The sequence below is a fragment of the Phoxinus phoxinus genome (genome assembly GCF_949152265.1).
Source record: "Phoxinus phoxinus genome assembly, chromosome: 25".
Classification (NCBI taxonomy): Eukaryota; Metazoa; Chordata; class Actinopteri; order Cypriniformes; family Leuciscidae; genus Phoxinus; species Phoxinus phoxinus.
The window spans coordinates 20832636-20848371 of record NC_136900.1 but is presented as its reverse complement, the minus strand read 5'-3'; the positions used below and the strand labels follow the sequence as shown (position 1 = coordinate 20848371).

At 40.9% G+C, this 15736-nt stretch overlaps 1 protein-coding gene across 1 annotated transcript in view; it reads right to left on the bottom strand.

Annotated features, from left to right (window-relative positions):
* Positions 1-15736, bottom strand: part of tln2b (talin 2b) — a 141385-nt gene that overhangs the window by 34007 nt on the left and 91642 nt on the right. The window contains exons 22-35 of the mRNA XM_079603131.1: positions 14243-14356; positions 14023-14136; positions 13782-13916; positions 10972-11100; positions 10777-10879; positions 8481-8689; positions 7871-7990; positions 7475-7672; positions 4861-5000; positions 2103-2196; positions 1362-1451; positions 1153-1275; positions 385-528; positions 148-309 (exon numbers count right to left, since the gene is read on the bottom strand). Coding sequence (XP_079459257.1) covers positions 148-309; positions 385-528; positions 1153-1275; positions 1362-1451; positions 2103-2196; positions 4861-5000; positions 7475-7672; positions 7871-7990; positions 8481-8689; positions 10777-10879; positions 10972-11100; positions 13782-13916; positions 14023-14136; positions 14243-14356 — 1875 coding nt within the window. The remainder of the gene's footprint in view (positions 1-147; positions 310-384; positions 529-1152; positions 1276-1361; positions 1452-2102; positions 2197-4860; positions 5001-7474; positions 7673-7870; positions 7991-8480; positions 8690-10776; positions 10880-10971; positions 11101-13781; positions 13917-14022; positions 14137-14242; positions 14357-15736) is intronic.

Sequence of the window (15736 nt, the reverse complement as noted above, 5' to 3'; positions counted from 1 at the left end):
GCGTCTGCTAAAACACTTCGACCCATACAATTAAATACAGCCTCATTGATGGTTATAAGTTTGTCTTCATGCTAATGCAGGAAATTCAAACACATCTATAATACTCTGTTACCAAATGATCTTTTGGTAATTAATCGCAAGCCGTACCTTTATAGTTTTGACAAGGTTAGCAGTTGTATTGGCGACCTCTTTGGCTGACTGTACGAAATGTCTCCGGGCTACAGGATTGGCTGTTTTGGAAGACGCCAGACGACAGGCGTTGCAGAGCGCAGAAGTGTGCTTTGCAACAATGGTAGCTGCGGACAGAACCTACACAAACAAAAACTGATGAGAATGCAAGCCAAAAAAACAAAACAACGTAATACTAAAGGGCCAAACAGTGACCTGGGAGGGGCTGCTGGCCGGGTCCACCAGATTCTGGCAGGCCATCTGAATCGCCTGATTGGCTCTGGCAAACTGGATGGGATCGACCAATCCCTGGTGACCTGACTGGCTGTTGGGGTCTGAGACTCCTACCAAATAGGAGGCCTGAAGAAAAATAAAGTAAGGCACAAAGAGTGTATTGTGTTATTTATTTATTTACATTTCTTTAAAAAAAAAAAATATATATTTAAAGCAATTAACGCAGCATTCGTTTTTTCTGTCATCCTCTGGCTAGCGTTACATTATATGATCACGCTCTTCTTCACGCAAATGCTTTTAAAGCATTCAAGCATGACAAGACAAAAGAGAACGTGCTGTCTGTGAATGTCCTGTCCATGTGACACACACACAAGTCACGACACACAGAAAGACGCACGCTTGTATTGAGTTCTCTTTCACGCTTGAACGAGCAATAACACACAGTTATGTCGAAATGTTGAGTGTCCTCATAACATAAGAGCAGAGCAGTCTTCAATGAATTAAATAAAGTCTTAGATGAACTTAAAGAGTTGTGAGAGAATGAGATCCGCGTGATGTGCAGCAGCGGCTGGTCTTAAAGTGACAGCAGCTGCTAATTCACTCACTTTACAGAAGCTAAATTAAGCCTATTCTCATGTTGCCGATATCATCAAATGATGTTGGTAAAGCTTAACTATTGAATTTGTACTAGCGTTTCTAAAGCACAATGTTGGAAGTGCATTATCAGACACTACCGAATCAAAAGCTCACCTGGCCCGCCGCCTCGGTCAACCCACACAACGCTTTGGACGCCACACCTACGCAATCCCCGAACGCTGGCACGTTTCCCGTCTTACAGTGCTGTGAGATTCCAGCCATGGACTCCCCGAGAACCTGTTCAATCAGACCGAGAGATGAGTTAACATTTGGAATGAAAAAGATCTTTAGAGAATTTTGGAATGTTGTGATGGATTCTTTACCTTGGAATTCTCCATGACGCTCTCAATGCAGTCAAAATAAGAGAGATCACTGACTGGCTCATTGGGATTGTCCAACAGTCCTCGCACGGCCTGTATGTACGTGAGAGAGAGAGAGAGATGTGAGAGAGAGAGAGAGAGAGAGAGAGAGAGAGAGATGTGTGTGAGAGAGAGAGAGAGAGAGAGAGAGAGAGAGAGATGTGTGTGAGAGAGAGAGAGAGAGATGAGAGAGAGAGAGAGAGAGAGAGAGAGAGAGAGAGAGAGAGCGAGAGAGAGAGAGAGAGAGAGAGAGAGAGGTTAATATTCTTTGAGATTTTGTTTTTCAAAACACACCCCATTTCATATTCATTTCATGATTATAGGAGACACATATAAGATTTGATGTCAAATTGTTCAGACCCCAATCATAATTATTGTCTCTTTTTTAATACACAATTGACCTGTGGCCGGCAGATTTAAACGTTTCAAAGAGGCATCACACAAACGGACGTTTTTAATATGTGAAAAATAAGGCCAAATATGATCTAATGTTGATTGTATATAAATAAGACCACCATAGAAGATCCAACAGGACCCCATCTCATCACACACAGCTCATACTGGCTGCTTTTGAAAGTATATGCAGAAGAAAATAAATAAATATATATATATATTCTCTGCTTATAGAACTACATTATCATTACACAAATAAACATCTCAAATATAAACTATTTTGAGAGACTAAGTGAGTGTTTGTTCAAGTACCTCAAGTTCTCGTAGAGCATTATCACACTCTTTTTGTCCTGGTGCCTGCTGGGTACAAATTGTGATGAGCTGATTAATGCTTTCTGTAACCGCTCTGAAACACAAAACACAGAAGAAAATCACAGTCAGAATGACACAAAACACAAGAAATGGTCTCGAATCTCTATTTCGAGACTCATTGAGCTTTCAGCCCCTTCTAAATATAGAAAGGAGGCACTAACATATGGCGCTTTTCCACTGCATGGTACGGCTCGGTTCGGTTCGGTACGGTTCAACACGGCGTGGAGCGGTTCGGTTCGCTTTGCTTTTCCACTGCGTGGTACGACTCAACTTGGTACGGCACGGTTTGGTTTGCTTTAGCTCGGTTGCTTTTCCACTGCAGTTAGTACCGCTTCAAAGTGGGTGGGACTGATCGTTAAGTTGTATGTCTGGTGGTAGCCGTGTGCGGCTAAGAGCTGTGCTACTTCCGCTCCTCGGCAACCAACGAGAGGAACGTCTGCACCTCGTCCACTGACCACGATTCAGCCATTTCTTGTTTGATTTTTTTGAACTTTTTTTGTCAAGTAAAAACTCTAAAAACAGGTGCTACCGCGTTTGCTGTTGTCTGGCTATTTAAATATAGCGGGTTTAGTGTCTCGTGTAGCAAATATACAATGACGCTGAAGTGACGATTCTGTCTGACCAATCAGTGATCTGCAGTGTTTTCACGTCACGTTTAGTATCGGTACGGTACGCTTGGAACCTCAACAGAGGTGGTACCATTTAAAGCGAGCTGAAGCGAGCCGTACCGTACCGTACCATGCAGTGGAAATGCGCCATAAGAGAGCCGTGCCGAACCGAGCCGTACCGTACCATGCAGTGGAAAAGCGCCAAAGCGTGCCGTGCCGTACCGAACCGTACCGTACCATGCAGTGGAAAAGCGCCAATAGATGCCTTACAAATTAATCAGAATCATGTCAAAACATGACAAGTTTTGTTTTACTCGTTCAGTATGAGTCTAGATGTGAGTGTGTGTGTCGTTGTGTGTGTGTCAGTCAGTCTCCTCCGTCCCTCATTAAGCAAAGAGAAATCAATCTAGCCCAAAGCCCTCAGGAGTTGCTGCCTTCCTACGGCACCTGAGAGGATTCTGCAGCACGCACACACACACAATTGTTTTTCATCATGATAGGTATTTCCACTGACTTCTATTGTTTTCATATTGAGCTATATATAAAATGTTCTATCCCTTAATCATGCTCCTAAACTCAAACCCAAATCCATTCTCCACTTCTTTTTTTTATTATGACATTATTTATTACATCTTTTAAATTTCTGTGTGGGGACTGTTGGTTGGAACACACACACACACACACACGCGCACACGCACATGCACACACGCACACGCACACGCACACACACACACACACACACACACACACACACACACACACACACACACACACACACACACACACACACACACAACCAAACTCCCACACACTTACAAAAATATTCGCACAATATCAAACAAAACTCACACACAAACAACAAAACTTAAACAGTAACAAACAAACATAATCACACAATAAGAATAAACATTAAGAAACACTAAACATACAATAACAAATAAAACTCACAAACACTACCAAACAAACAATAACAAACAAAGCTCACACTAATAAGCACAAACATACACAATAACAAAAACTCAAGCACTAACAAACAAAACACACACTAAACATACACAATAACAAACCAAACTCCCACACACTTACAAAAATACTTGCACGATATCAAACAAAACTCACATTAACAAACACAAACAACAAAAATTAAACGGTAACAAACACAAACATAATCACACAATAAAAATAAACATTAAAAATACAAAACGTACAATAACAAATAAAACTCACAAACACTAACAAACATACACACAACAAGAAACAAAACTCACAAACACTACCAAACACAAACATAATCACACCATAACAAACAAAACTCATATTAACAAGCACAAACATACACAACAAACAAAACTCAAACAGTAACAAACACAAACATACTCACACAATAACAAACAAAACTCAAACAGTAACAAACACAAACATACTCACACAATAACAAACATCCACAAAATAACAAAAATACTCACACAATAACAAACGAAACTTAAACAGCAACAAACACAAACAAAACTTAAACACTAACAAACAAAAAAATACAATAACAAACACACAAAGACAAACAACCACACACAAAAATAACAAGCACACTAACAAGGAAAACTTTCACTTACTGAAAAACACACGCACGCACGCACACACACACACACACACACACACACACACACACACACACACACACACACACACACACACACACACACACACACACACACACACACACACACACACACACACACACACACACACACACACACACACACACACACGACCCTAATCCACACCCTAACAGAAATCTTTCTGCATTTTCACAATACAACAAAACTTTACTTTATATTTAAACAGTTTTCACTAACGAAAATGTCCCCCAAAATAAGTTTAGTCAGATTTAGCTCACGTATGGGTACAAATTTGATCCAAAAATATGGTTAAGTAGGTACGTTCTTATTCACTCATACACAAAGTTTCTAATTTTGTGAAAACATTCAGCAGAATAGCTCATCTCTTGCCATTGGCCGGCAGGCTGGCCCTCAGGTCGACTGGCTAATGATCAGTAAACTCTCCCCAGGACACCGAGTGAAGCTCATTCCTACCGTGCTGCAGCTGCGAGGAGATTCTTGGCATTTGCCGCCCCTGGATCAACGGAGAGGGACTTGGCGGCCAACAGCAGCTTGCTGGACGCCATGGAGATGTTCTTCAGGTTGCCAATCACCTGGATCTGGTCATCTGTGGACTGTGGAGACAGAAGATGGCAGCTCAGCCTACAGTCAAACTATCATGTTTTTCAACATTTCAGCAGAAAAATGTGCAGGTCTTTGAAAAGAGCTTATATTTTATGGCTAAAATATTTAAGGGATAGTTCACCTAAAAATGATACTACTATCAACCCATATGACTTTCATTCTTTTTAGAAACAAAAAACGAGATGCTTTTAAAAAGTACCTGTAACTTTTCTATGCAGTTATAATTGGGAATCGAAGCTTTCAAGCATTAAAAAAGATGTAAAGGAACCATAAAAGTCATAAATGTGGTCCAAATGACTTATTTATGTGCCATATTTCACGTGTTGCATAACCATATGACCATTGTGTGTGAGGAACAGACCGAAAAAGACAGTAAATGGCAAATACTATGGCGAGCACCTATTTGTTATCATTTGAATTGGATGAGAGGCGCTAATTAACAAATTAATCAAAATGCATATAAAAAGTTAATTTTTTCTTTCAGGGTAGCTGTTTTTAACATACACTATATGGACAAAAGTATTGGGACACCTGACCATTACACCAACATGGACTGTAATAGCATCAAATTCGACCAACATAGACATTCATATGGAGTTGATTCCCACTTTGCAGATATAACAGGCTTCCACTCTTCTGGGAAGGCTTTCTGTGGGAATTTTTGCCCATTCATCCATTGAATTCATCCATTGATGTTGAACAGGAAGGCCTGGCTCGCAATCTCTGTTCCAGGGCATCCCAAAGGTTTTCCAAGGGGTTGAACTCTGTGTAGGCCAGTCAAGTTCTTCCACACCAAACTCATCCAAATGTGTCTTTATGGACCTTATGCTGGAATAGAAAAGGTCCTTCTTAAAAAAAAAGAAAAAAAAAAGTTGGAAACCCAAGTCCAAAATGGTTTGCTGAAGCATTAATATTTCCCTTCACTGGAAGTAAGGGCCTAGTCCAATCCCTGAAAAAAGCCCCATACTATAACCCCTCCTCTATCAATCTTTACAGTTGGCACAATGCAGTCAGGCAGGAAACGTTCGCCCATCAGACTGCCAAACAGAGAGGTGTGATTCTTCACTCCACAGAACATGTTTCCACTGCTCCAGAGTCCAACGGTGATGTGCTTTACACCTCTCCATCCGACGCTCGGCACTGTACTTGGTGATGTGAGGCTTGCATGCAGCTGCTCGTTCACGGAAACCTATTCCATGAAGCTCCCGCCGCACAGTTTTTGTGCCGATATTAATGCCAGTGGAAGATCGGTACTTTTCAGCGGTGGAATCAGAAGAGCATTGGCAACTTCACACACCATGCGCTTCAGTACTCGGTGACCCCGCTCTGTGACTTTACATGACCTTCCGCTTCGTGGATGAGTTGGTGCCGTTTCTAAACGCTTACACTCTCCAATAACACCACTTACAGTTGACGGTGGAATATCTAGCGGGGATGAAATTTCACAAACTGACTAACTGCAAATGTGGCATCCTATCACAGTGTCACCCCTTGAGTTTTTTAGAACGACCCATTTTTTCCACAAACGTTTCTAAATGCAGACTTCATGGCAAGTGTCAATGGGTCTGAATGAACAACCTGGGTTCAATAATTAAGAGCTTTGTCCCAATACTGTTGTCCATATAGTGTATTTAATTCAAATGTTAATGGTACATTAAATTGATCAAAAGTGATAGTAAACATTTATAATGCTACAAAATATTTCTATTTAAAAATAAATTCTGTTCTTTTAAACTTTCTATTCATCAAAAAATCTGGTCAAAAAATTTATTACAATTTACACTCAAATATTAAGCAGCACAACCGTTTTCCACATTGATAATAACAAGAAATGTTTCTTGAGCAGCAAATCAAAATGATTTCTGAAGAATCATGTGACAATGAAGACTGGAGTAATGATGCTGAAAATTCGCCTTTGTCATTATAGGAATAAATTACATTTTTAAATATATTAAATTAGTAAACACTTTGTTTACACACAAATAAATGCACCATTGGTGAGCATAAAGGTGCAGTTACATTAAAAATGGAGGAAATGGAAAACATCCATTGTTAATAGTGAGTGTCGTGATGTATGAAGCACAGCTTACACAGAAGTTACTTTCAAACCCAGCAGCTTTCTATTGGTCAACACGGTGAATTCACATGACCATGAAATCCATATGGGGAACTTTTTCCGTTTACACGCAATATTCCCAATTGTATGGATTCCTATTTGAATGACTGGATTTCGTTAATGAAATTTTGCTGATCAATGGTAAAAATAATTTTTAACGGTAGTATATATGCGTACATTCGTATTTTTGCCTCTCTTTTTATTGAAAGCAAAATGTGTGAAGTGACAAATTCACAGTGAGAAAGAACATATTTGTTCAATATACAGTTATGCAAGTGTGATTTTGGACCAATGAGATTTCTCTGTGGGCGGAGCACATCATGCTCTGAGAAGGCATTGCAACTGTACCTGAGTGTGTCCTGCCATCTCGATGCCGGCGTCTAAGAACTCGTCAAAGTCTTGGCTGAACTTCCCAGAAGCCATAGCCAGCTGGCCGCTGCTCCCACGCGAAGACTGCACCACATCCCCGGCCGAGTGGTTCAGCTCGGCTGCCGTGTGGTTCAGGTCCGTCTGGGCCTCTTGGAAGGATTTGGAGCATGGAGGAAGCTGGAAAAACAGGAGAGGGTGAAATGTCAGAGTTTAGGTTGAGTTTATCACTGATAAACACAATGGGCCTCATTCATGAAACATGATCAGCAGAACTTTCTATGTAAACCAACTGCAAAAAAATGTATGTATTAACGATTTTTCTAATCATTAACACAGATTTAAGTTTAGACTCACTAGTAGCTACAAAGAACTCACATTGTCCACAAGCAATTTCTTACTGGCCTCGCCAATGCTCCTGAGAGCCATGTCCACATCCTTCTGTCCAGGTAAGCAGTTCACACAGTTATTCAGGGAGTGAGAGACGGCCTTTGCCACCTGAAAAAAACCAACACATACTCTCCCATCAATAACTCTACAAAGGCCCGGAGAGATGCAGCATGCATCTAAAATTTAAATCAGCCCCTCAGCACAACAGAGAAATCCATGTCCTTAATTTATGCCACTGTCACAGACATATGCCAAGCAATATGTTTGTGTCCCAAAGGAACCTGTTCGAATCAGGAGGCGCACTGGCACCTTCCAGAAAAAGGGCCGCCGAGAAACGGAGACAGTAGAAAATAGCTCGGCTTATTGGAGGTAATTGCCAAGAGGGAGCTGATGGGAAATTGATCTGGTTTTAACAAAGTAGCTGAAGAAAACAAAAAAGTATTCTGGCCTCTAATAGAGATGAGCAGACGCATACCACACATACCATTTTTTGGATGACTATATAACCTTGTGTGACTTCTACTTTCAATGTATAAATCTTCTCACAGATGGCCAGACATCTGTTTATTTGCGTAGGTTGAATCTACGCCGTCTTTACCTGTGCTAGTCTCTGCTGGCTCTCGGCATCACCGGGGCACACCAGGGCTTGGTGGGCTTCGTGGATGAGCATGGACGAGCCCTCCATCACGTGACAAGCCGAGTCCAGCATGGCTGCCGCAGCCTGAGGCTCCAAGGTACTCGCGGCTACTCCCCTCGCGGCCTGAGCCAATATCCTCAGAGCCTGAGCGGTTTCCCTGGCTGCCACACCTGCCGCAAACACACAATTCAGAGATTATGCAACAACCTGACAGAAATGTTGCGACGGGACCTTAAAGGGGTGGTAAAAGTATGATTTCACTCTTCTAACTTTAGTTAGTGTGTAATGCTGCTGTTTGAGCAGAAACAACATCTGCAAAGTTACAACGCTCAAAGTTCAAAGCAAAGGAAGATATTTGCTTTTAAAGAAAAGGACTACAACAAACGGCTGGTAGGAACTACACGACATTCCTCACGGGTTAGTGACATCAGCAACCCTAAAATGTACATAAGCCCCGCCCCCTGAACACAGTCCATGTTGAGAAGAGGGAGAGTCGTTGTAGTCAAGCACATTTGTGAGTCGGCTCAAACTTTAGCATCCATCTTTTCACATGCAATAGAAAGTCACTCTGTGTGCATCTCACAACAGTTCCTATACAAGCGATTTATAGATTACCATGACAGAATATGCTAATTGAAGATAGTTAAATCCACATCAGCAACATAAATTCATCAACTAACCATTCAGAGACGTCCTGTTGCTTCTACATGTTGTCACTTCTTCTTGAGTCTCTCCATCTTTGTCTGACTCCGTTTTAACATTAAAGACAGAACAGTTTCTGTCATTTTAGTGTGTGTGCGTGAGGTAATACACATGAGCTCTTGAAACCCCGCCCTCTGCAGCAGCTCATTTGCATTTAAAGGGCCAGGCACAAAACAGTGCGTTTTTGCAAACCCTCAAAAAGTGACAACTTTAACATGCTATATAAAAATATCTGTGGGGGTATTTTGTGCTAAAACTTCACACACACACTCTGGGGACATCAGAGATTTATTTTACATCTTGTGAAAATGGCATTTTACCACCCCTTTAAGAGAGCTGTGCATAAACCTTAATGAACTGAAGCAACGTTGTAATGAATAGTGGGTCATAAATCCAACACAACTATGTGAGAGAGTCATCCACTTATCAACTTGTCATCATACTCATATCCATACAACGCATTCACTTTAACCTAGTATTTTACATTTACTGACTACATTAGTGCACTAAACTGTAGTTGCACAATGAAGCACATTTTTGAAGCACCAAATAAAGCTTTAAGCCTCATTTTGGTGCATGGTTGACCCAGAATGCCCCTGCTGTTCCAACAAATGAGTGTGGAAAGAAAATCAGGTGCCATATGGGATCTGGCCTTTACTTATAGAACTGAAAGCGAAAATAGGGAAGGGCCATTGCAGGCAAATTACATCAAATTGTATTATCCAGCCAAGTAGAGCCCAATTGCTGATGGTATGTTAAATCTAGTGAAAATAAGATTAATGAGGGACGGGGGTTAGTTATACCCTTGGCTTGAGAAGCTGCAGGAGCCGAAGTGGAAGAGGGTTGGGGGATGGCGGTGGTTTGTTTGAGCGTGCCATTAAAATCTGTCTTCAGAAGCTCTCCTGGGAGCAGCAATCCAGCCAGACAGAGTAAAAAATTGATGGGAGGTGCAGGTAAGTTACAGCATCGCTCTCTCTTCTCTGTTTTCAAGCAGCACTGAAGGAACAACTCAGCCAGTTTTGGAGATACTGGCATCTCGTGGATGCATTTTTAGAAAAAGAATTGAAACATTTCTGCAAATGTCTCTTTGTTAAAAAAAAATGTTCACAAAAAAACTATGCAACACTTGATAACAAAAAGCCTGGACAAATAACTAAATTGTTAAGCTCAACTGGTAGAGAATTGCACTAGGCGCTCAACGATCTAGGATTTGATTCCCAGCAAACACACATTTGAGAAGATATATCTTGAACCAATTGTAAATTGCATAAGATCACATTTTTATTCAAACAGTACATCATTCGGCTTGCCATGATTTACAAAGCAGGACATATTCATGGATCAGCATTTGCTGTTCGTGTTCTACTACTAAGCAACAAAGGCCTTAACCTGAAAATAATGATTGGTTAATAGGATGTTAATCCAGGAACATGTTCTACTTGAGTAAATCCTGTTGTTATTCTGTTCGTAATACTGTGCATTTTGTATTCAGCACCTATAGATTCTCCTGAAGTATTTTGTTTTATATGTTGTAAAGCCACATAAGTCATCTCACCAGTGTAATGTTCATTGCCTTGGGCGGCACAGGTCAGTAGCTGGGCCATTGAGGAGCCCACGGCTTTCGACGTACTCCCCAAATCCTGAGCACATTTCTCCAACTACAGACACAAGCATTGTGAAGAAGTTATGGTAAAAATGGAACTGGAAATAAGTGTGATTATCTATTTTTAAAGTGGTACCCTTCACCTACCGATTGTCCTGGTAGCGGTTTGAGTTGTCCTTCCAGTGTGGCCATTTTGGCATCCTGTAGTTCACTCTTCAGAGTCTGGACAGCGTTGAGTGCAGAGTCAATCTCCAGAGGACCACACGCCTCATGAGCCTACGACACAACACAGAACGATGAGAAATGTAGACCCTTATACCCTCGCATGACCAATTTGCAAAATCTGCGCTTAGAAATCTCGCATAGTTTCCGATCGAGCAGTTTCCTATTGAATTTTGACTGCAAAGATTTGACGAACAACTGTAAATGTAGCTGGACCTTAAATGATGGGAAAACCTTTACTTCAGTTTACTGTCCCTTTAAAATGTGAGTAGGGATGCAAACGATTAATCGATTATCGATTAATTGTCGATAATACATTAATCGATCAAACTTATTGATCATCGATTAAGCAGGTTCATGCGCGTGCGTGCTGCTCAACCGCGAAACACAAGCGAGCGCGCCGGAGTTATGTTTGGGACTGTTTTACACCTTCATCATGACTATAAGTTTGCGTGTGCATTCGCAGCCTTTTGTTTTGTGCAAATGTAAGTTGTAATAGTTTATTATGTGTACGTTTATTATGTGTATTATGTGTATCTATATCTGATTTATCTCATAGCCTATATTGGATGCATTTGGTTAAGAATTGTTGAAGCGTGATCTTTAGCGCGCGCAGCTCAAACGGCAATGCACGACTAATAATGACTATTGGGATTTGGGACTGTCATATTACATAACATTATAAAGAGAACAATAGTGTAATAAAACATTGTGAAGTATTTGGGTTTAGTTGCTGTGTCGCGTTGTTCCAGGAAGAGCGCGTCCACAACATGAGTCATTCTGAATGGCACGTAACTCAAATTCACTTGTGCATTCACGTCATTTTGTGCAGATATAATTTGTAATATTATGTTTATTTTGTATATATCTGACTAATCTCATATAGATTGCGCTTCTTTGAGATAAATAACGCGCTAGCAAAGTGCTCAACGGTTCATTCAGCGCGCGCCGCTCAAGCAGCAATGCACGACTAATAATAACGATGATTAATTTGGGACTGTCATATTACATAACATCAGAACACTATTTTATTAAATCGTTGTGAATTCATTGGGTTTAGTTGCCGTTTTCAGTGCGTTTCAGTGCACGTCTAACGTAACACACTGCAAGCACGCATCTGAGGCGGCGTTGGTGACACGTTGTATTATTAGTCGTTATATTTGATTATTAAATAATTAATTTAATTTAATTATCATTCACATCGAAACATTTTACAATCCTACTAGCCCTTCATTTGGATTAAAAAACATTCTCATTCATTTGGTGAGTAACATAGCGTTTTGAGCAAACCCTGTCATGCTGGCCATATGCAATGCAGCAGACGCATAATTGATCATTAATTTAAATTACGGTCGATCATGGGAATTTGTGAAAATTGACATCCCTTCAGTTCTATATTTGAAGTTTCCAGGTCTAGTAATCTTACTGTTACCTTTCTCAGACCAAGCATCAATAAGTGCTGCTAATGTTTCAAGTTTTTCAAGTTTACCAGATAGATTATTATAGACTTAATATAGTTTAGGCTAAGCCTACCCATATAGATTTGTATTTAACATTTATTTTATGTTGCGTAATGTTTGCAACAGGTGAGCCAGTGCACAATTATTTTTTATGTATTTTAATTTTCTGTGCATAATTTATTTTGTTAAACTACATAAATGCCATTCTGTACCGTATCCCAACTGTTACAATAAAACATCATTTGAGCAATATAACATGCATTTTTGTTCAGTATATAAGCAATATTTTGCTTTTTATGTTAAAGACACTATTAATACCGTGAGAAAGGTACATTCTCAGGAAAATAGCCGCTTATCAGTTAATCGTTAATCGATCGATAAGGTCAATCAATTAATGATTAATGAATTAATCGATAATTTGCATCCCTAAATGTGAGTAATGGAAATATTCGTATATTTCGAACTGCGTGCGAAATTCGATCATAAAATAGCTTTTTCAAATGTCGTTATATTTTCGCGCAATTCCAATGTGTTCTACATAACTGACGCCGCGCCTACTGTCGCAGATCGCGCAGCAGGGTATTTTCCTGTCGGGTGACACAAGGTGTCGCTAACATGAATGAAACCCCCTAATGCGCGATCTAGGCTACCTGTGTTATTTTATAGTGTAAACAAACAACAGAAGAGCATTGTCGTGACCGTTAACTCTGCGACCAACCTGCAACAACAACCAAGAAGCTCCGTGTGGGACTCGTTTAAGAAAATTAACAATGATAAAGTTGCGTGTAAATTATGCCGTGCCTGGCAAAGTTATCAATCTCCTACTTGAGTGTGCCTGCCATCCGAGCGGGTGTTCTCCGCGGCTGGACGTTACGCTTGCGTCTCCTCCCAGAACACTAATTTTTCTTTTGCTCCTCAATTGTCGAATGGCATTTTTGAAAGAAATTCACATCCCTAATGAGAACTCATGAGAACGTTGCAGGAGTTCCTCTGTCACACACACACACACACACACAAACGAAGATCTGCTGCAAGGAGACCATTTTCCGTACAGAACTGTAATGTGCAATGTAGCTCCTATGATGACAAAAAACAGGCATGCTTGAGCATTCTGTCCTTTTTAGGGTCGCATCTTGGGACATCACGTCCTGTCTCATGTTGAGTTCATATTTCGTCCAAACCGCATCAGCGCTTGTTTCGATCTAACCAAACCTGCCGCGTGTGAACACACCCCAAGCGTTTAAGGTCTACAATAAGGCAGTGAACTGCGGGTACCTTCTGTGCAGCTGTGCGCAGCTCTGCCAGGCAGGTGGCCAGGTTCTTGGCACACTGACCAAGTTGCATCGCGGCTGCCTGATCGGTTACCGTCGGTACGGCCGCTTTAGCAGACGACACCATTTTACTTCCTGGCTGTTTGGAGACAAACAAAACACAAACGACGACAAAAAAAAGGAACGTGAGGATCATTTAATGCCAAATCAGGAGTGCTAAGCAAGCACAGAATTGTGTGTTTTACCTGCAGGAAACACTGGCCGGCGATGATAAGGGCAAGCTGGGCACCGAGATCTTCCGGGTGGGCCTGACTGCCCCTCATTCCCTGCACTAGCTGTGGAATATGGTCTGCCACGGCCTGGAGAGCATCCACAAAACCAAAGTCAGAATAGTTTATTTCAAATTTGCATTCTCTTGTAAATAAGTCCCCTGAATGTCTTAGGAAAGAACTGGACCCACAATACCTTGCAGCTGAACACGAGCTGCTGATGTGACATGGTGTTCTTATTGGATGCAGCTGCATTCTGGGCGGCGGCGATGGTCTGCGTCGCTGCCGCTGCGGCTTGCTTAGCTGCATTCTGTTCCAGACAAATAACATGATGAATTATAACATCAATAATTACTAAGACAGGAAATAGCGAATGTGGACACAGGGGTGGACTATTACATCTGGAAGGGCTACACGAGAAAAAAAGAGAAGAAGTAGAGATTGGCATGGTAATGGAGACTGGCATGGTAACGGATATGATGATGTTAGTGTATTTGGTCTAGGCGGAATAGATCTGCTACGCTGATGATGCTGCAGAGCAAGTACAGAGACTTGCTACTGCCAATACATTCACAGACATTGCTGCGAGCATGTAAGACATGTACATTCATGATTTAACCTCCGTAGCAGATCTATACAGGTGGAGCTGGGGAAGGTGGAGGGTTTCTGAAAGCGCGCTGCAGACTGCTAACAGCAACACTAGCAGCTCATTGGCCGCTGATGCAACAGCAACCGATCAGCTGTGCAATATAGATGACGATCGCTACCAAATGAGTTAGGGACGTATCAGCCTGCGCCACCTAGAGTTTAGTGCCAGAACTAGGTATATATTTATTTAGTTAAATGTCAGCTTTTACGACTTGACAATCGCACTAAGCCATATCACGATTCACGCAGCCCTAACATCTGGTATTACACTGGACAGGGTTAGATGTTGCATTAATCGTACAAAGACATGACTGTACTGAGTATTCGTAATTCATTACAGGACGTATTTCATTACAGCATATCGGGATGTCTCTGGGACTGAAACGTACTTAGTCGCACTCGCAATATATGTCCATTGTAAAAAGATTTAGCAAAAATTGGCAACATGCTACACTTTTCAAGTATTGGTAAAAGGCGGCGAGAAAAAGGAAAAAGGATTCTTTGTATAAAGAAATAATATTCCATGTGTAAGGATGGATGATAGGTGCAAGCAAGATCCTGAAGAACAAAGCCATCTTTGTTGATGTGAGGAGACCAAACAGAACCAGAATGATGAATTCCACTGGCCGAAACTGCTGGAAACTGGAAAAATACCCGCTATGGGAATTTTTCTGCTTTTATTGTGTCTTACAACACATACAAGCTAATAAAAAGCTACTGCTTCCATGCTAATATGAGTCTTGGTCTAAACTGATTAAACAAAAGAACATTGTGTAACCGGTATACTGAGATCCATGATGGATGAAAGAAAAACTTTTTAATGTGCCCCTATTATGCTATTTTAAAGTTATCTAAATTAGTTTTAAAGGTCTCCTACAACAGGTTTACATGCATCCAAGGTATACAAAAACAAAAAAACACTTCAATTGTCACACACTATTAATTTCAGCATAACCTCTTTTCTCACAGTGTCTGAAACGTTTCGAAAAATTATTCAGTCTCTCTAAACTTCTCCTTTTGCGAGAGCCTACTCTGCTCTGAT